Source organism: Corvus brachyrhynchos, unplaced genomic scaffold (assembly GCF_000691975.1).
Source record: "Corvus brachyrhynchos isolate BGI_N302 unplaced genomic scaffold, ASM69197v1 scaffold62, whole genome shotgun sequence".
Lineage (NCBI taxonomy): Eukaryota > Metazoa > Chordata > Aves > Passeriformes > Corvidae > Corvus > Corvus brachyrhynchos.
Window position 1 is genome coordinate 1928407 of NW_008236629.1, and position 21189 is coordinate 1949595.

Consider the following 21189-nt stretch of genomic DNA (forward strand, 5'->3'; position numbering starts at 1 on the left):
GGAAATGGAGACTGTGCCCATGGACCTTTGTGCCTCACATCTACGTTGGTGTGCAGGGTATAAATGCAGGACTTCCCTTTTTTAAAGAATTACTCTTTCATTTGGCTTTTTTGTCTAAACTGCACAAAACAGGAAAAAGTCTTTGATTTGTTCTTACTTTGAACATTGCTACTTGATTTGGCCTAACTGAAGGACACTTCATACAGTTTTCTTTTTTTATCTTTAAATACCTGTCTTTGCTAAAATTATGACTAACTTGAACTAGTACCTGCCTCCAAGTACAAGTTAAAACAATTGATGCAATGGTATACCATATTGTGAAGTAATTTAGAGATGTGTTTTTCTGCAGTTGATTTAACTGAAACTGTTGAATTGTAATTAATAATGAAGCTGCATTTCTACGTTTTTTGGTGGGGTTTTTTGGGGGTTTCTTTTTTAATTTTCTTTTTGTAGGAGTTGTTCAAAGCTAGCAGTCTGAAACTGGACCATGAGTTTAGGGTAGGTGTGTTTGAACTGCTCTGCAAACTGCCCTGGTTTGCTTTTGAGGCTGGTTAACAGCAAAACTGCCCATGGGGTAAAGTGAGTTGCCTTCAGCCACCTGGCAGGTGGGGAACTCTGTCAACATTAAGGCTTGAGGTTTTTTGAATTTTCTATTGGTATCACATCCTCCTGAGCAGGTGTCATTTAGCCTGTGGGCTACTGGTGTCCCACTAGATTTTAAAAAGAGGTCAGTAAAACAACTGCTATCTCTTCCTTGCCATCAATGCCTGTGTTTTGCACAAGTGATCCTTAGGGGTTTTTTAAGCTAGTTCTGTTTCTACTTAAATCATGGTTTTAAAAAATTATCTGTATTAGACTTGCTACCTTCTCTCTGACACCTCTAAATTGCAAAGTGTTAGTAGAATAAAATAGTAACTGGAGCTTTTTCAAAGTATGTAAGGTGATGGTAGGGCAAAGGTAGGAAAATGATGCTCTGGATGATGACGCAGGGGAGGTGGCTTCCTGACTGAAGGGAAAACAGAACTGTCCTGCTGCTCTGGAGGCAGGAGGGAATTAATGTTGTTTTCTTTGTAGGGCTATGGCGTTGCTTCTGTGGCCTCTACATCAAATGCCTCAAAGTCTGCTAGAGAAAGTAGCAATGCTGCCATCATAAAACGCTTTAATCATCACAGTGCCATGGTCCTTGCAGCTGGCCTCAGGAAACAGTAAGTTTTGGTGTTGTGTAAAAGATTTTTGTAGTAAATTTTAAGGAATTTCCAAAACAAAACCACATTTTCAGTTATTCATCCAACCTTTTCTTTAATTTTTTTATGAATTAATTATTTTGCTCTAGAAAGGAAAATACCTTTAGGTTCCATTTTACTTTATAGAAGTTTTTCAGAGCTGTTTGAAATGATGACTTATTTTTAGCTGAGTTATCATATAAAGCAGATTAAAAAGGAAAGAATGTTTCTGCCTTAGATCTCTAGCCCTGGTGAAGGCTGCAGAAGTAGTGTTCTGTGTGCTGTGCGTAGGTGAGGTCTGGTGCAGGCAGTTGCTATTTCCTGCCTTCCAGGAGCAGGTCTGGCTGGGGCAACCTACAGTGTGGCATAGGTGGATCAGATGAAGGACTCCTCAGGTGCAGTACCCTGCCCCTGACCAAAAACATTTATAAGTCATCTGCTCTACAACTGCTTTATGGACAACCAGCAAGGATTACTACTCTACCCAAATCCTACAGACCTGAACTGTGAGAGGTCTTAGTTAACACTTCCTTCTGGTTAGCTGGGCTCCCTCACATTGTTCTTTGGTTTTGCACAAATTGAACACTGCACCTTAGGCAATCTCTTCTGGGCAATGTGTGTTTCTGTTTCTCAGTTCAGAAAGGGACAACAGGATAGCTCTCCTGGAACAGTTGTATTTCAGGGCTCCCACAGCTCTGCTAATACCTGGTTGCATAACTGTGTATACAAAGTGTTTCTAATTTAGCCACGATTTTGCTGTGTCCCACATGCACTGTTGGCATGCTGCTATTTCTGAAGAGAGGGACAAGCACTTTCTTCTGCTGTTGAATTTCCCCCATGACAAACGGGGTTAATGTGAGCAGTGGTTCCTTCTGTCTACATCAGCTGCTAGAAATTAAGACGTAAGGGGAAAAAAAACATGCATGTAAAGTCTTTGAAACAGATGTATTTACTTTGTGTCTAGCTTGTATTTTAAGTTTCCTGTGAGGTGAATTCTTCTTAATGCTGTTTCTCTATTTTAAGAGAAGCACAAAATGACCATTACAGTGAGACCAGCAGTACGGATGGAAACTCCAGGGATTCAGATTTCTTTCAGCCACCACTGAAAAAGGTATAAAGTTAGCTGATGTGATTCTGATTGAATGGAACTGGAAGCTCTGTCTCAAAAAATTGCTGAAAATTCCTTACTTGTTTTATGACACATCTGAAATGAAACTTTTAGCCTGGTTTAGAAGTATATAGAATAACAACCTGACTGTCTGTAAGAAGCCTTGTACCTCTGTTAGTAAAAACAAATAGACTACATATTGAAGTGTTGTGCTGTTTATCTCTTCAGTAGTGCCCAGTGCAAGTAAAAAATTCTAAGATGCTTCAGATTGGACCCAGAAATCTGGTTCTTCGCATTTGCTGTGGTTCTGGTTTTGGCCCCCTTCCTTTTGTTTTTCTTTCAAATTCCCAAAAACTTCTAGAGAACATCCATCAGAAAAAGATACTGTTGTTGAAGCACTAATATTAACCTGTCAAGTGTGTTGTTTGTAGAGGGGATGATGAAACTGGCACATGACAGTGTTCATCTTAGAAGCTGAAGTGAGGTTGAACTAAAAGTCTAGTGATACCTGGTGCAATGAAATACAGGGCAACAGCCTGGTCTAGACTAATCAGATCAGCTCATAAAGTGGAAGAGAGTACTGTAATTGCTATAAAACTGAATTGAATACTTTTCCTGGAGTTGACAGCCTAATCAGAAAATGTCAGAGGGACTCAAAACTTTGCTGTATTGTGAGAAAACCTTTTAGAATACATGTGTTGTTAAATGTTGGGGTAGTCTTTGACTTTCCCCAAAAGCTGCAAGTTCTACTGAGGAGAAAATGATATAGTAAGACTAGAAGAAATGTGATGAAAAGGGGAGTGAAAGAGTAACAGGAGAATAGGAGACTTCAGAAATAGTTTTGTCATTGTATGAAGTCTGATACCACTGTGCTGCTACCTCTCACTGCTAATACTCCACAGCTCTGCTGTCACCAGGTAGCTTGGGGTCATTACTTTGGTTTTAGTCTTAGACTCCTGTACACCAGCTGTTAAATCATTACTATTTCTGCTAATCTGGTGTTAGGTGCACATAAATAGAGAGCACAAATTATTATCTATGTACAGCAGAACACTTTTTGGAAGTGGCAGGGACTGCCAAGTTTCAGACAGAATCTGGAGAAAAAGCGATGGTGCCAAGACTTGCAAATGGCACATCCTGAACAACATTGGGCATCACTCCCTCTGGAGGGTGGGCATGAGTCATTCCATACCTGGGTTTTCTTTAAGGTTTTAGTAACCCTCCAGCTCAAACTTGGTGAACCAGAAGAAAGCACTGGATGTATGGAATTGTGCCTTCATTAGTAATGTGTATCATTATTTGGCTCATTTTAGGTAAAACTGCAGGAGGCCATTGAATATGAAGATTTATCAAAGAATAATAGCGTTAAAACTATTGCACTAAACTTAAAGAAGTCTGATAGGTAAGTTAAAATATGCTCAGCTCTTTCAGCAGAGCCAGTTTATCAGGGGTTTCATCACAGCCCACACAGGACCAGCTGATTTAGTCCCTACTGTGCCACACTCAGGTGTATCACAACTAAGTTTCAAAATCTTATATGAGCTTTTATACAAACCAATTTCCAAATGATTCCCTCTTAAATTTGTATTTTTATTTCTCAGGATGGTTGGGGTAGGAAGAGACATCTGGAGATCATCTAGTCCAATGCCCCTGTTAAACTCCATCTGCTTTTTCAGACAGTTGAGTCTCTGTAAGCTGACCTGAATGACCTTGACATGTAATTTCTGTGAAAGCCTAACAGACCTCTGTTCACAGTTCAGCACTTCATTGCAGCTTTCAGTGGAAAAATGTGTCATATATGAAAATATATACAATTCCAAGAAAAATCCACTCCCAGGAAAAAAGTGCAGTTGGGATAGTTTGGACTGCTCACTGGTCTAGGATGTTTCTAGTAGTAGTGCTCTTGTTTTCTAGACTTTTGAGTTTGAGAACCATAGAGGTGACTTCAGAAAAGGAGCGATGCTACCAGAAAGAGAACAGTTCCACATGTGCACCTAACTTCATTTAGCTTAGTTTCAGTTGAAAATGATGTGAATTGCTCCATTTTAATAATACTTCCAGAATCTGGTGGCAGTGGTAGCTTTACATTGGCAAAATAATGATCATAGATTCAGCAACAGAAGCTCTTCTTTTACTGCCATACTATCCCTAAGCCAGCCTCTTCCCATGTGGCAGTATATTGTACTCTGTCAATAAATAAATTAGTGTCAACAGTTGCAAAGTATCTAAAATTAGAAACATTTGAAGAACTGTCCAGGAGTTTGCTCTCTTGCTTTAACAACACTCTTACTAATAACACTTTTCCCTTTTCTCACTTCACAGGTATTACCATGGTCCTACTCCAATTCAATCACAGCAATATGCAACCAGTCAGGATATAATTAATTCATTTCATAGTATTAGACAAGAAATGGAAGCATATGTACCCAAACTAACTCAGGTATGGAAGAAAATTTTTAAAATGCCCCTCTTAATCTTACCTTAGCATCTTGCTTTCTATACAGTTTTGTGTCTCATGTCTATTGGAGTTTTAATTTTACATGGTAAACTTAAATTATCTCTAATTTCTGTTGCCTGATTTATTTTGCAGGTGTAGGGGATACCTTTTGAGCTGTTAGGTTTAAAATCTACACAATAGGAAACTGAGTCATTGCTGATGCTCAGTTATATTCTTCTGTTCCTGCTTTCTTTTGAGGAAATGGTAAAGCTATGAGGTAGTAAAGCAGGACAGTTATGCACAGGCCAGTGTATTGATCCCAGCCTCAGAAGTTTAGGTTACAGTGAGCAGGTTTTTAACTGAACTGGTCTTTTGCTCCTAAATGCACCGGGACTGTGAGTCTGCTGTGGGCTGCACGGAAGCTCTGTGCTGGCACCGGAGGGCAGCAGAGCCCTGAGGCCAATCTCCCCAGCCACTCTCTGAACTCTGTTTGTAAACCTAGTTTGGCCCTAAGTAAAGCAGCCACAACTCTGCTACACTTCAGCATAGTAATTCTCTTATTTCAGAGTTAAGTGCACAGACAGTTAACGGTGTAGGTGAAGAAAAGGGTTGTTTTTCCATAATTAATTGGAGAGTTTTCACTGCAAACAAGCTATAGCACTTAAAGGCACTGTACCTAATTCTGAAGAAGAGCTGAACCTGAACTTCATTGTATCTGTTCAACTAATCTTATTTTAAAAAGAATTTATTGGAAAAAGTGACCTGAGATACTTGTTCCCTTTCTCTCCAGGTTCTTTCAAGTGGTGATGCTGCCAGCACTATTGCAGTCCTGTCACCTGGAGGAGCACTTATGCAGGGTGGAACACAGCAAGCCATAAACCGTAAGGATTTGGGATGTCTAATGCTTTAATCGTGTCCTGTTGCATTGCACAGCACTGGCTGGCTTGCTGTTTCATCTCTCCCTTAGAGTGTGTTACAGTGATAAAGGAAATTATGGAAACATGTAGCTGGAATAGTACTGGGTTACAGCAACAAAAGAAAAGCAACAACCCAGCCACACCATGGGGGTGGTAATGGCTACACCGGTGCTGAGGCAAGTGAATGAGAGAACATTTTACACAGCAAGTAATGAAGGAAACACCTGATAGATTCTAAATTATCTTACTGGGTTTTACTTGTTCAGCATTTCTGATTTTTTTCCTGGATTGTAGAAAATACATACTCTGGGAAAACTCTGAGGAAGCAAGGCCTAGATAATTGTCTGAAACTTAAGTTTTTTGCAGCCTGCATTTAAGATCCACAGATTGCTGTGAAAAAAAGGCAGCTTCCTTGTAGACTGCAAGGGCAAATCAGCCAGCCTCTCTTTCTCACACCTCCATTCAACCACTCCTTTCCCTGTTGTCACATTGCTGCCACTTTGAGTTCCTGTCTCTTTAGTCTCACAGCAGATGAATTCCTGTTCTCAGGATTTATAACAGTTTGCCAGTTTATCTTGTGTAACTTGGTCTGAAAAGCAGCAGAAATTAATTCAGACAGCTGAAAAAGCAAGTATGAGTTCTTTATGGTACTGAAAGTAAAGGAGTCAGCAAGCAGTGGTGAGGCTTTCTTACCCATCCTGGTTGACATATTGGGTGCTACACTTCACCTCTTTGAGCCTGACCACCACTTTTTTTTTTAACAGCCTCATCCTGAAATTTGATATTCACTGTTCAGTTCACTGTGCTCATCCTCAGTGACTACTTGTACTTTTTGTTTGGGTTTTTACAGTTATGGCTCTTTCGTTGTTCTTGAACCCTGTCACTCTTTCTTCTTTAAGAGTACCTGGGACACAGTTCTTTTTTCCTGTCTGGATTTTTCATCTTCCACATGCTATAACCATATTCTCATTGCCAACATAAGACAGAGGGAAAAACTTGCAGTATCCAGAATTCTTAGCACTGTGTTGTGAGGACAGCACAGTGCTGGTGCCAGCAGCAGCACTGCCACGCTGTTAGAATAATACAAATACACTGCTTCTAATCCTGGATTAGGTTTGGTATCCATTCTTTGCCTGGCATGGATCTCCCTAAATAATACACAAGCTTCCAAGTGTAGAGCCATAAATAGCAGCTGACCTGATCTAATAGCTGCTGATAGTCTTGATCTAATTGCTGCTGAGGTATGAGGTGCCTCAGTGGTCCCTCCCAGCCAGCCTTTCTGTGACTGTAGTGGAAGTGTACATTGCTGACCTCCTTCATTACCTTAGTTCTCATTTTTCATATGATAGTTTGAATGATGTGAAAAAACCCTTTTTCCTGTTGCAGAGATGGTGCCAAATGACATTCAGTCTGAACTAAAACACTTGTACGTGGCAGTAGGGGAACTGCTACGACACTTCTGGTCCTGCTTCCCTGTTAACACGCCATTCCTAGAAGAAAAGGTAAGGCAGGGCTTCCTCTTATGGGCCTGGTTCTGATGTGGCTAGACCATGGTTTGGAACGGCTGTCATTACTGAAGGACAAGAACTAATGCACATGCCTTAAAGCAGTACAGCACTTAGTCATCTCTAGAATTGAAGGTCACAAAATAACATAAAACCTTTTTTTTTTCAGCAGTTCTGCTGGTGCTATAAATTAAAATCATCCTTTTCCTTGCCTCCCTGTTAGCTCCCTTTAGGAGCAGTAGCTGTAAGCCAGTTTCAAACAGAATGGTCAGCTCTGTTGCAGCTGCAGGGTTCTTATTCCACTTTAAAACACAAAAACTAAAGCCTCCCTTCCCCAGCTCCAAGAAAAATAACCTCTTCAGTGACAGTACAAGTGGAGTTTTCCTTATTCTTCTATCCACTGCAAAAATCACTGTCCTACCTTCAGAACACACACTGCTTTTCAGAACTGAGTTGCCTTCAAGGACAGCCAGGTCTATGACTGTAACTATTTTTCTGTTGCTTTTGACCTCACATGGATAACAAAGATTTGCATTTAGATACGCTCATATGTCTGCTGCAAAATATGGCCTGAAAATCCACAGTCTTTGCTTGAAGCAAAAAACCATTTTATGAATATCTTTTATCTATTTATAGTGTTTATTAATGAAGTAATAATCAGAATGGCACATTTCACTTTCAGTCATACTGCACTTATCTCAAAAATAAATACACGCCGGAGAAGCGTTAGAGACTGATATTTGAGTAACTTTCCTTCCTCAAGCTACTTGACATACTTGAAGTAGCCCCCAGAATTAGTTATAAGGTATTCTGTTGGAGAAAAATTTGTTGAAGGAAATGAAACTTCTGTCTTACTATAATTCTTCAGTGTTGTAATACTGGTTTCTATCTCTCTCAGGTTGTGAAAATGAGGAGCAACTTGGAAAGATTTCAGGTTACAAAGCTCTGCCCATTCCAAGAAAAGATTCGAAGACAATATTTAAGCACAAATGTAAGGGAAAGTACTGTTTAATTATGTGGGTGCATATTAATAACTGCAGTCTTAACTATGAGAGGATGGTAGTTTCTTTGTTACTTCTTATCTTAGGGCATCTTAATGGGTTTTTTTGACTAGGAAATGGGCAGAGGGACATTGGGTACACAGTTAAGCAGTCATCTCTCCCTGTCCAGCTTGCTGAGTGATGCCAGCAACTGACAAGAACTATAAATTGAGATTACCTGAGTGATAGAACAGAAAGGGGAAGTCACATTTCATTTTTCACTTCCACCATGAAGTAGAACTTGAGCAACTTCAAAACTCTCTGCCCATGTCAGATGTGAAGTGGTGGTCACAGACTAAATACCCAGAACAGACAGCACAATGGGGTGTCACTTCCCCATGAGCTTTCAGCTCAGCAGCTCTCTGCACTGCTCCCTCTGTGGATATTTTGCAACAGACCCTCAAGGTCCTTTCTGTGATTTTAGCAAGATTAATCATAGTGAATAAAAGGAAGAATCCACCTGAAAGGGAGGGAAGGGGATCTGTTTTCCAGCAGCTGGGACAATGTCTTTCCCTCTCTTTCAGTTGATAAGTCATATAGAAGAGATGCTGCAGACGGCCTACAATAAGTTCCACACGTGGCAGTCCCGGCGCATGCTGAAGAAGACGTGAGGGCGCATCCTGTACAGGTCTGAGAGCAAAGCCTGCAATAGGGTAGGACTACAGCCTAGGTATGTGCAGATCTTAGAGTTGTTGCAGGAAGACCTGCAAGCTGTGGACTTCTGGAAACGATGCTAACTGAACTTGCACATTTTTGAAAAAGAACTGAGATTAAACTTGAAAACTGGGGAGAAAAACAAGGAAGAACCAAAATGGAAGAGCTGAGGCGCAAAAATATTTAAAAGACACTGTTTACTGCAGTTACTCAGGAACTGCTTTTGATTTGCATAAAGAGCTGCTTTCAGAAATAAAACATTTAAAGAGGGTGTATTAATAAAATTTGTTTTTCTGTCTAATTTTTTTAAAGAAGTGTATGGCACAGGGTAGATCTCAAAAGTTTTTCTTCACTGGATTCTGACATTTTCTTGAATTCTGTTTGTACTTTCTGCAACAGTCTAACAGTGATGTTTTAAAACATAGCTGAGACTGTTTTTGCTTCAAACATCTGGGAGAGTGTAGCTGTCAGAAGACAAGCTCCTGCCATATGTTTCCCCACCAATTGGAAGCAAGAGACATTGCACTGAAAGCTGTTCATGGTCTACAGTTCCTAAAGGTACACAAGGGCAAACTTTTGCCTGAAGTCTTCAATTTTTATGCAAAATTTTTTCAGCCATCAGTTTTGCATGTTTCCTTTTGAGTGCAAGTGTGTGCTACTGCAATCTTTTTTTTTTTTTTTTTATGGTGGCATTTGTTCTGAGGAGAGAATGTGTTTTTAAAAATGAAGTTAAATAAAGGTTTATACAAAAGAAGTCATTTATTTTCAATTCTTAGGCATTTTTTATTTCTTCTCCTAAATCTGTTTTCCTTCACTCTTCCCTTTTGACTATTACACTCTTTTTGGCGAATTGATAATCATTGCAAAGAGAAAAATGTGTTATTTACACAGTGTCCATAGCTATTGGGAATCTGTGCCATACTTTGTTCTAAACAGAATCAGTTCACGGTTTCAGAACAACTTGTCTTGTATTAAATGTGACTTAAATGCAAAGTAACCCCCTTTTTTAAGAATATATGCAGTTTAATGACAACCTTGTATTTTTTTTGTCACTTTGACTGGACAAAAGCCCAGTATGGGCTACTGAACTTTTTTACTTCAGATTAAATGTGACTGTTAAAGATGCATCTACTACAAAGACAAATCAGACTGACAATATGCATTCAAAGCAAGCACAGCAGTGTTCAGTACAGCAGAAGAAATTCCCCAAACCTGCATGATGGCTTAATACTACATTTTGGTATGATGCTAAAACATAATAGTATGATGTTGGGTTGATAATTCTTGAAACTTCCTACAGCAGAAAACTTGTATTGGTGTAGCCAAGTGGGTGCTTGTTCTGCGCTGCTGCTCCGTTTATGCAAGAGGGGTTTTTTCTTTACTGGTGCGTGGAAGTCAGCGGCTTCTTTTGACCCTTTTCTTTCAGATGTTTGTATTATGCTATAATATTTTGGTAAAAGCTGAGTTTCAGTTAAGCATCACTGTCTGCACCAAAGTCCTGTTCAGAAATGTGTGCATATTGTTCAGCCTCATTCCCTGTCTGCTGCTGCAGATCCATGCGTGATCCCTGCTCTGCGCTGTCTGTGAGGTTCTGCTACAAGAAATGACTGGGCTCAACCAGAGATGCCGGTGTTCTTGACAGAGTGAACATGTCACTGGGAATAAACAGATGTACTACAGCACTTGGGGGATGAGGTGCACATCTTGTCAGTAGTTACCTCTTGTGAGGACTAAACTTTCTCTAAAATTTAGGCTTAGGGTGTGGCTTTATGAAGCCAAATCCTCTTGTAAGTGCAGGCAGCTCCCAGAACAAAAGGGTAATTTTGTTCTCCCCCGACCTAAAGCATTTGATCTAGCAATTCTGGGGCCAAATTGCAACTGTTTCTTGAATGCTAACACACCTTACATCATATCAGAGGGCTAGGGTCAAGAAAAGAGATCTGATTTACATTCTAACTGTGCCTGAAGCTATGAACAACGCATTTAAGTATTAGACTGCACTGAGACTTAATTTTAAAAAATAGTAGGAGAGTTTTGAATATGGAACTAATTCACCTTTAATTGGAATCAGTATTTCATGTTCCTGGAAAGACTGGGCAAAATGGTTAACATGGTGAAAAAGTGTCAGTGCATCACAAGAACATTTTACAGCTCCAAGGACTGATGTTTATAACGATTTTGGGGATGGTGTTGCAATAGCTTTAAGTTATTATAATGATATCAGGCTATCAAAATGTACATTAATGACCAGAACTAGGGGGGAAGAGGACTATGATAATAAATTCAGCAGTTTTGCCTAGAGACTGTACAGGCAAGGCTGCTATGCACTTCATACTGCTTTTTCAGGTATTGTGGCAATAAGGCGCAGGCCCCTCCTCAAGTAAAGGGAGGTAAACTAAATATTCTTTCTACATTGTGTTCCCCTTTTCTGTAGCATGGTCCAAAACACAGATTCATTCCTTAAGTTTTGAAACTGAATCATCGTGCATTATATTACTATTGGAATCTTTATACTGACTTGTATTTTTAATGAGAATTCATAAAACTTGTATCATTGGCATTGATCTAAGATTTGTAGAATAAACCCTACTGAATTCTGAAGTGAAGTCTTCTCTAATGCTTAGGCTGTGTTTTCTGATTGAATTAAATCCCTAACAGGCTCTATTGAGGTCTAAATTGAGAGAACTGTATATAACTCGCTTAGCTGTCCCTTGATGCTGATAGGTCAGCAGCAAAAAGGTTACAATATAATTACTGTCAAATTGTTTCATTTTCAGGATTTGAAAACTTCTACTGCTGCACAAGGAATCTACACCATTACAAGTGCTACTGTCCCTCTGTTCCCTGTCAAAAAAGCCATTTTTAAGTCTCCAGGGATTAGTACTCTGCTTGTTCCATATATTGATGCAGCAGCTGTTGGTTCAAGAGAGCCGCACAGGAGCTTTGTCAGTCACTAATCCAAGGTTTCCTAGTAAGAGAAAGGATAACGCAGATACCAGCCTGTGCATTTCAGCAGATGAAGATACTTAGATGCACCACAAAAAAGGCTGGGCTAATTCTCTCCTAAGAGCTCTACCCCAGTCAGGGACAGGGGGTGACAATCTTCCACTGCAGCCACCCTACAAGTAAGCTTCTTACATGCTCATGGGGTAGCTCTCTAGACTTATCATCTGCAGCTTCCTAATGTGGCAAAGGTCTCACCAAGGCCCTGTTGTGCTTTCCCATATGGATGAGTTTCCCCTACCACTCTCTGCTCAAGGTGGTTTTTTTAGAGCTACAAATATTTTCCCTTACTTAACGCTGTAACTATACCCTTACAACTTCTTGGTGGTGGTATTAGCTAGAAAGCTTTCCTTATCCTTGCCCAAACTCCTGTTGAACAGCTGCTTTATCCAGAAAGTCACTTGTATAAGCAAGGAAGGTGACAACAAGAAAGCTTAAGACCCAGTTTTCCATTATCCGTCCTGTTTCCCTTTCTTAAGGGAAGAGCCTGCCCAGGCATCCCTGTGGCTTTGGAGCCTTTGTATTGCAAGAGTTTCAGAGTGTGAGCCACAATATTCTGAACTTATTTCTGTGCTCTCCCTTGCCCTGCAGCAAGAGCTGGAGCTCAATCCAAATGAGACACAGCAATATATTGAATAGCAATCAAGAAATGATCTGACACTGATCTTCAATAAACCCAGTGACAGATGTGTTCCTACAGCAGAGCTCAAAAGCCTGGGGAACCACTAAAATACCTAACACAATCCCCACATGTTTTCAGGATACTGCATTTCCTCTCAGCTCTCTGAGCACATCATCTCCCCAAAAGATAGCCAAGCCCTTGTCTGTAATGCTGATAGCAAGGGAGTTTGTTAACATCCTAGATGGATGATACTCTGCAAAGGCTCTTTTGGGCTGGAAGTGACTAGCCCCAGAGGTACAAGATGCAGTCAGCACAGCTGACCTGGCTGAAGGAGCCAGAGGCCACGGACCAGAGCCCAGGCATCTCCTGGGCACTCCTGTGCCCAGCCCTGGGCAGCCAGCACCCCATGGACCCCTGGTGCCCTCAGTGAGGGAGCTCTGTATGCTTGCACCCCAATTCCTACAGCCCACAAAGCACCAGTTCTCCTTGTGCTGCTCTCCAGGCTCACAGCCGGGTGGCAGAGTGCCACCACAGTGACAGGAAAAGTGCCTTCAGGAATGCAGCCGAGGCTGGGGCTCCTTGCTGGCAGTTTCCCAGCCACATGCTCTCAGCTGCTGTGATTCCCCCCACAAACATTTCTATCCCCTCCAAAACCTGACAGCCCTCTGGTCTTCCTCTCCCAATAAAAGTCCACATACCCTTCATCATGGAAAAGCCAAACTACTGCAGTAGTTCAGGTGTCAGCATATCCCCAAGGAAAAAATGCCCTGGACTTAGACCCTGTCCTCCCTGCATACTAAGATCCTGTTGGTTTATTACCTCACTGACAGCCCTCACAAACCACAAGTTAAATCTGAATCAGTTGAAGGCAGCTTTCTCCCAAACACCCATAAACCTGGACACAGTTTTGTTCTCTAGAGCATCACCTTCCACACAGCCCCACTCCATCCCCTTCCGTCCCAGGCTCACTCACAGGCACATCCTGAGAAACCATCACTTTATTAGAATTCCTGCGCCCAGCAGAAGCAGCCTCAAGCACTGCTGATACCCACACTTCCCTGCCCCACCTTCCTCAAGCAAGCTCCTGCCCTGTGTGCTCACCCACAGAACTGCCCATCACCTCTTTGGCACAATGCAATCTCCACCACACTTGGACACCATGGCCAAGCACCTCATAGCCTGGGCATCTCAGATCGCTTCTGTGTAACCTCCCCAGGACTTGGCTGCCAACACAATCCATGTGGACCCACAGCTGTGCATTTCATCCTCTAAATCCTAAACTCCGTGTGCATCATCTCAACAGGACCCCAATTGCAAGTTCCAGAGAACAGAGGGTAACGCACTGTATGTGGGTTCACAATCACTGGCTCAGTGGCTACAACAAGAGGGAAGCATTGAAGCATACCCAAGCTAAAGGTTTTTGAGTCTTGTTAAAAAGACAAGACTCAAAAACTTTGGGAATTGGCCAGAGGTGACCAGACTTTCTGGGGCAGGGATTGCCTTTCTCCAGGTACTGCACAGGGAGTGTTGGCCTCAGGTGGGGATTCCAGCCTGTTGCATGAACCACAATGTGTTGGCTTCCTCCCTGACCTCACCTGCACCCGATGGGCTGATCCAGATAAAACAGCATTGACAGGAACTTTATCCAACATAGCATGTGTCCCATGATCGGAATTGACAGCTCAAATGCAACAGCCCCACAACAGCCACTTCCCTGTAAGCACTCCCCCCATTGCTACCTTTGCCCAGCTCTACAGATAGTATGTTAAGGAAATAAATGCCAAGCTGTAAAGCCACGTGGATCCTAAGTGACAATCTGTGAGCCTGGGCATGGCTCCCCTGTGCTTCCGGCCACGAGCTGATCACGAAGGGAAACAGCAGCGAGGGACTCGGGAGCAACGCTGGCATCAGCCTGATGTGACTCAGCAGGACAAAGATTGCCTGGCCAGATGCAGACAGCAGATATCCCTGCTGGTAAGCACCAACCACCCTGTTCTGCAACACCAGGCCACACAAAGCACATCGCTGTGCAAAATGCTTCCCAGCAGCATGGCACAGGCACCTGGGGGAGGCGTCTCTCTCTACAGAGACATTACGTCACCAAAACCAGAATGTTTCCTTTTGCCCTGCGGCCCTGCAGAGCTCAGGAAATTGCACCCTCACAGTATTTCTGCCTTCCTCAAGGCCTTTCTGCCTTCCTCACCCTTCAGGCAAAGCTCCCAAACTGGCTTGTGCTGTTTTACAGCAGACAGTGGAATGTTTCTTTAGGGGTCTCAGTCCTGGACAGGGATCCTGGGTGCTGCAGCAATGGAACAGCCTTTCTCCATGGCTTGCCACTCCCTTGGACAGAGCTCCTCTCCTTGCCTTAACAAAAGCAAACACATACAACAATCCAAAGACAAACACAGGGGTTACAATTTGATCTGTGATAACCATTCTCGGGTGATAACCACTACTTTACACTGAGCAAACACTGACACTCCACCAGAACCAGTGTCAGAGCTGTGATCCAATCCTTAAGTGAGGTCCTATTCAGCTAAAGTATTCAGGATCTCTAACCAGGGATTTAAGATGCATTTTTCCCCAGAGAACCAGGAAATCCCTCTTCATCCTACTCCCTCCCAGGAAGCCCTTCATGCCACAATTTCTAGACCTCATGTCACAAGACTGACAACCCTTTTAGCTCCAGAAAGGAGGATGATCCCAGCCAGGCCAAGGCATTCCCATCGGAAAGCAGACATTGCCAGCAATTTCATCGGTGCTGATCTCTCTCTCATGAGGAGAGACTGCTGAGAGCAGCTTTGAGCCTCATTCCCCAGCCATACCACTGACAGGCTGACTCCATGCCAAACACCTTCATACCAAATCACACAGGGGGCAGAAAACAAACCCCCCCCCCCCAAAAAGCAGTGTCCATTCCCTTACCAGCCCCAAATCCAGTGGTGCTAGGCATTGCCAGCCCCTGCTCAGATAAGTACTGTGACAGACACCTAGGTAGGGACATTGCGTTCTCACTCTTGGGGAAATGGCTGCTTTGTATCCCCTCTGCTCCCCGCCTCACCCCGCTCCTGCAGCAGCGACTGCCTTTTGTGGGGCTGGGATGGGAACACAGCCCCAGGAATACCAGCCCTGGAGGAGCCATGACACTGGACAAGTGCCCTGGCAGCATGGCTGGCAGAGCCTGGCCTTGATCCCTAAGCCCCCACCCCTGTTTAGTATGGGCAACCTGGTTTCCAAGGCCCCAGACATGCATTGAACCCCTCCCTGAGAGCTCCCTGTCATGTCCAGGCTGGATGAGAGCTGGGACAAAGCACTGCCAATCCCAAGACTCTGTACCTGGAGACACGTAAGAGAGAGCGAGTTCCCCTGACCTGAGATGGGAGCAGAGGTGCCCTAAAGGCACAGCCAAGCCTCCATGGGGGTCAGTAACTGTTTCACTACACTCAGAGACCAGCCAGAAGAAATCCTCTCAGTGTGGAGAGCTGCTTCTGGGGAAGTTCACAACATCACAGCATCCTAGTGCTAAACCAGGCCCCTCTGCCCTGCAGCTGTTAGCTGTACCCATGCAGAGAATGACACAGGCTTGTGGAGCTCTGTCCTACATTCAGGAACATTCCTAGGGAGACAGGCAGGAAGGGTGAGCGATGCTGACCTGGCACACAGCCCCTGCCTGGGTGCAGCCGGAGCTCTCACAGACACTCACAAACACAGCCCCCAGTCCTGGGGGAGCGTGGGCACTGAGACACGGCACAGCACCTTCTGCAGCCTCCTATCACTTTGGGCTTGGCTCCATGAAACGCGGCTTGGTGCTCTCCTCCAGACACAGCTGGCATCAGGCAGCCAGAACCAGGTCCCTGCCAGCACGCGTGAGGGCTCTGCCTTGTCCTTGTACTCAAAGAAGTCCTTGTCCACAGAAGTGTCTGATGTGTCAGTGTCAACAGCAGTAAACCCGACCGTGCCCAGGAGATCCTCTGCTGGAAGAAGTATGGGATAGAGAAGCTACACTTTACAATCCAGGGGCTGATTTCCTGCCAGCTTGGTTCAGTCCATGGTTAAACTGCATCTCCTGAGAAAGGAGTATCACGACCCAGGTCTAGAACTACCCAATGCTTTTTCCACCACAGGAAAACCCACAGACATGGGAAAGAAAAAGTTCACAAAGACGAGCAGAAGTAGTTCTGTTTCTGCCCTAGTCAGACTCCTATTTAATCCCTACGGGGCACAGCACAGCCCTGCCCAGAAGCCCTCCGTTCGAATGCTGACATTTCGTGCTGTGTCCCTGCAAGAACGCCTCTCCCCTGCAGCCCTGACTCACAGCCGTCGCTTCCCTTTGTGCAGCTCGGCTCCATTTCCTGCGCAGCCGGCGATGCCCGGGGCCAGCAGGAACCGCGGCCACACGGGTGCAAGGCTACGGACAGCCTGCGAGGGAGGCACCCCTCCTGCTCCGGCACTTGCTCCGCTGCCTCAGCTCATTACATTATTTCAGTATTACTGCCCCCGAAGCATCACCCACACCCCCTTTTAAGTGATAAAAATCGAGCTCTCCACGATCAGAATCTGATGCTATAATTAGACACCCTTACAGCACACACGGCTGTGTTACACAACACGGCTCGGAGCTCCTGAGTGCCGGGTGAAGATACATTTGCATTTTAGTCACATCACAAACAAACTCTTAAAGGAAAATCTCCCGAGTGGTCGTGGTTACTGAGCTGTGGTTCAGATGACGAGGCAGTCTGAGAGCACGCAAACAGATTTCCCTGGTCTGAAACTAAAGCAGAGGAACTCCAGTCACCAGCGGGTGTCAGTCCACAGGACAAGACTGGAGTTAGCCAGAAGTAAAACCTCCAGCACACATACAAAGTGGATGGCAGGTCCTAACTACCGACTGTTTGCTCTATATCCAACCCCCTTTATGGCACACAGGTTGTTAAGGCAGACACAGCTGCTCACAGTTCTATGCAAATCTCACTGCCAGACAAGAAATGCCTTTGATTCATTTAAAGGTTAATCTCAAAAGCCAGGCTCCAAACTCCAAGGCTTCACAGCTCTATTACATTTCTGTTTTCTTTTCCCTGCAGCAGCAGGGCAAGTTCCTGCCCAAACTTTTTCCTACAGCTGCACCAGGAAGCACTGGACTAGCTGCAATAGCTCACACTAATAAACTGGATAAATAGTTCACATTACTCACTTTCACCTAACACGGTGATAGCTCTGTCACTTTTAAAGGGCTGGGTGAAATGCCCTGCTGCAGCACTGTGTGCCTTGCAGGAGCACTACAGATCCTGGTGCAGTGAGAGCCATATGGCATCTCCAGACAGCAGCGCTGTGAGCCAGAGCCCCAAGCTCTGTCTGCAGCTTCCCCACCTCCCTGGTACAATTTATAAGCAAGTTTTTGTGCATCTAACTCCCACTGGATGCAGCAGGATTAAAATTCTTACTGGAACCTTAAAAATCCAGCCCTGGGGCCATCCCTGCTGACATTGCTTGGCAAGAGAGCAGCTGGGCAGCACAGGACCCAAACCTTGGCAGCTGCACACCCAGCCTGTACAGCTGTTTTGAAATCTGCATCTGCCAAACAACAGCATGAGGGAAAAAACTGATCAGGGACAACATTTGGGGTGTGTCATTTCCCAAGGTTACCATCAATTGTTAAGAACATTTATGTAATCAAAAAGGCAGTACCACTGGTCATAGACAGCCCTTCAGCTGACCCTAGTCAGCATCAAACTTTCTACAGAAAAGACAATTACCTAATTCAACCTAAAAGAGCATTCTCCCTAACCCAAGTTTCCTGCATCATCTGCAAGATGTGATCTAAATAATTCAAAACTTCACTGGATCTAGGTCACAGACAGAGGTCTGTTTTTCAGCAAGATGTCCCAGAGGAACTGGCTATTTTGTTTAATCTGTTCCTGACTTCCAACATCATATATAAGGGCACCCAGTAGAAGACAGAGTGGATGAGAAGCAGGAAGGATACTGGTAAGGGCTAACTTCAGCTCACCAACTTCTTACTCTCAGGGAAGATAAAACCATGGATTTCATCAGTCATGTCTGTGGCTGCTGAAGGTCCACAGGTTAATTGCAAGAGATGTGCAAAAATTCTCAGGTCAAGTAAGCTTATCTTCTATTTGCAAGGATCCACGCACACATCTCCAAGGGTCTCCAAACCACAGTGGTTGAAAACCCACCTAAGGAAAAGAGAGACCATTTTCAGCTCTTTCCAAGGATGAATCCATGGAATGACTTCTCTTGGTTGACTATGGAAGGAGTCCTGGTGGAAGTGGACAGTAACATTTCTGAGCATCTCCCAGGCCAGCCCTCAGGCTCTTTAGGTGCATGCAGTTCACAGAAGAATTGCAAAGGCAAATCTCTAACCCTGAAGTATTTTTTTACATCTTTCGAAACACTACATCAAGCAGTCCAGAGTCCAATGGTTGACCTTACTTTTGGGTACATTGGTTTTTTCCTCCCCATTACTCACATGTAATAATAGCAAGTTACATTAAATCAGGAAACAGGACAAGCACAAAGTTCAAACTAATTTTTCTACTGAAGGCCTTGCACAACCATTTTTACAGCAGGCCTTTAATGACATTTTAGTCCAGTTACAAGGTTGCAATTACAGGCATTTTCGGGTAACTTGGGCAGGTCATCAATACTTCCTGGAAAACAGGTTTTGTTTTCCAAATTTCTTAGTCAAAAGGAGAGAGCAGTGATTATACCTATTTCAGAGAAACTAGGTGTTCAATCATCTCTCAAAAGGACAGAAATCATAAGAAAAGAAACTTGTCTCCACTTGACAGTTTCTCAAATCTGCTTTATCACAGGCAAGCTACTGCTTTATAAATACTAGAAAAGCAACAAACTATTTAATATATTGGCCCATATTAAGCATCTATCAACTTCATCACACACCTGCATTCAAGATTTCATATGAAATAAAGAGCTTATCACTCTGCTCAAGGTTTCCAGACAGATTAAGTCAATCTGGGGACAAAAAACTCCAGAGAAACTGTGCCACAGCTTAAAAAGGCTGTATTTAGAGGAAGTACTGGTTTTCCAGACATGAAGTATCCAACGTCCAAGAATGTGATCTCTGCAGGATATATGTAACTGCACAGAAGAACTGACATGTAAATATATGTTACATTTTAAAATCCTAACATTTTATTCCATACTCTTCAAATTCCATGTCTTATGTTTGGCAGAACAGCATGGAAATTATGAGAAATTTTAGATTAAAATCGTTCTATTTTTATTAGCCAAGGAAGAACTTCAGAAGTTCTTGTGAAGAACCCTGTGGGCCAAATTCATCCCATGCTGTTTTTTCAATGTTCCTAAAGATTCGTATTTTTTCTTAGTGCCCTGACTTTAATGGATGTTTTGCACCAGTACTTCCTGCAAAATCAGACCTTCAATGCATTGGATACCTAATGTTTTAAGTGGTTAAAAACTTCACTGTTTGGGAACAGAAGTCAGTAAAGCCACAGCCCCTATCAACACCATTACCAGCAAGATACTGATTTCCTCATCTCTAAACTTCCTATTTCTTTCTCACCTAAAACCAGATCATACAAGCAGAGTTTTGAACTTTGAGTGTTGATTTTTTTAAACCTATTTAACAACCTCTACTACTTGCATGCCTCTATTAAATAATTATCTTGTGATTTGATTGCTGTGCACACCATGAACTATGTATTTGTAATGCACAGCTCCCTGGGACATGCAGCCACATCCATAGATGGGGCTCCAGTAGGAGTCAAACAATGGAGCCACTGTTTCAGCCCTGTCTCCTGCCTCACTCTCTCAGAGCAGGCTTTTTCCTCTCTGCTTCCTTTCAGTGCTACCAGGGCTGAGCCACTACTGCAGCTTTCCTTACAGCTCTGCTTTCTGGAGTCCTGGCACTTGGTTAACAAACAAACAGTTCCTCACTTATAAAAAAGAATCTTGGAAAAGAAATTCCAAAGGTTTTGGAAGACAGAAAGTCAATCAGAAGCACACCAGATGGTAAATTCTGATTTTTTTAGGCAAGTCAGGTAATTCTGGCAGCCTAGTTGAGGAGGTAGGGGAGAAAAGGAGATTTAGGTCTATATTTGTGCAATCGACAGCTTTTTACCTGACGGTATCAAAGAGGAGTACAAAAAGCCTCCTGTCAACCTGAAAACAATTTATGAGATGTGCTCTTTGGATCAGGCTGTTGTTCAGCCTTCAAGTCAGACACAGCCTCCTGCACGTTCAGGTGAGCCTGCAGGCTGCCACACTGCGACCATCCTCCTCCTCCACGCAGAAAACCAGCAGCCCCGCAGCTCTGGGAATGCCAGCCATCTGCTCCAGCAGCCCTCCCACGCACAGGCTGCCGAGGCAGGCTCCTGCCCAGTGCCGCTCACGGCGGCCCAGCGCTCCCCCCTCGCTCCGTGCCGCTCCTGCGGGCCGGGGATGCTGCAGCGAACCCAAACTGCAGCGCTGTGCGGCCGCAGCACGGCCGAGTTTCTCCGCAGAGCTGCGGAAAAGGGCTGCACAGAGGATGCCCAAGCACAGCAAAGCCACCAGAGCTGGTGGCTGGTCCTGCAGCAATGAGCAACCAGCCCACGGCCATTGGGGCATCGACAAGTTCTGGACGCCCCAGGACATGCTTCCAGCGGCACTGCACCATGGCAACACGGCAGCCGGGATC

General features: G+C 43.8%; 1 protein-coding gene across 1 annotated transcript in view; it reads left to right on the top strand.

Annotated features, from left to right (window-relative positions):
• The window catches only part of GTF2H1 (general transcription factor IIH subunit 1), a 23361-nt gene extending 11871 nt beyond the window's left edge, over positions 1-11490 (top strand). Inside the window, exons 8-15 of the mRNA XM_008644254.2 lie at positions 1075-1205; positions 2247-2334; positions 3645-3733; positions 4654-4771; positions 5559-5649; positions 7072-7187; positions 8089-8181; positions 8755-11490. Of these exons, the coding sequence (XP_008642476.2) occupies positions 1075-1205; positions 2247-2334; positions 3645-3733; positions 4654-4771; positions 5559-5649; positions 7072-7187; positions 8089-8181; positions 8755-8841 (813 nt within the window). The 3' untranslated portion in view covers positions 8842-11490. The remainder of the gene's footprint in view (positions 1-1074; positions 1206-2246; positions 2335-3644; positions 3734-4653; positions 4772-5558; positions 5650-7071; positions 7188-8088; positions 8182-8754) is intronic.
• The last annotated feature ends 9699 nt before the right edge of the window (positions 11491-21189 follow it).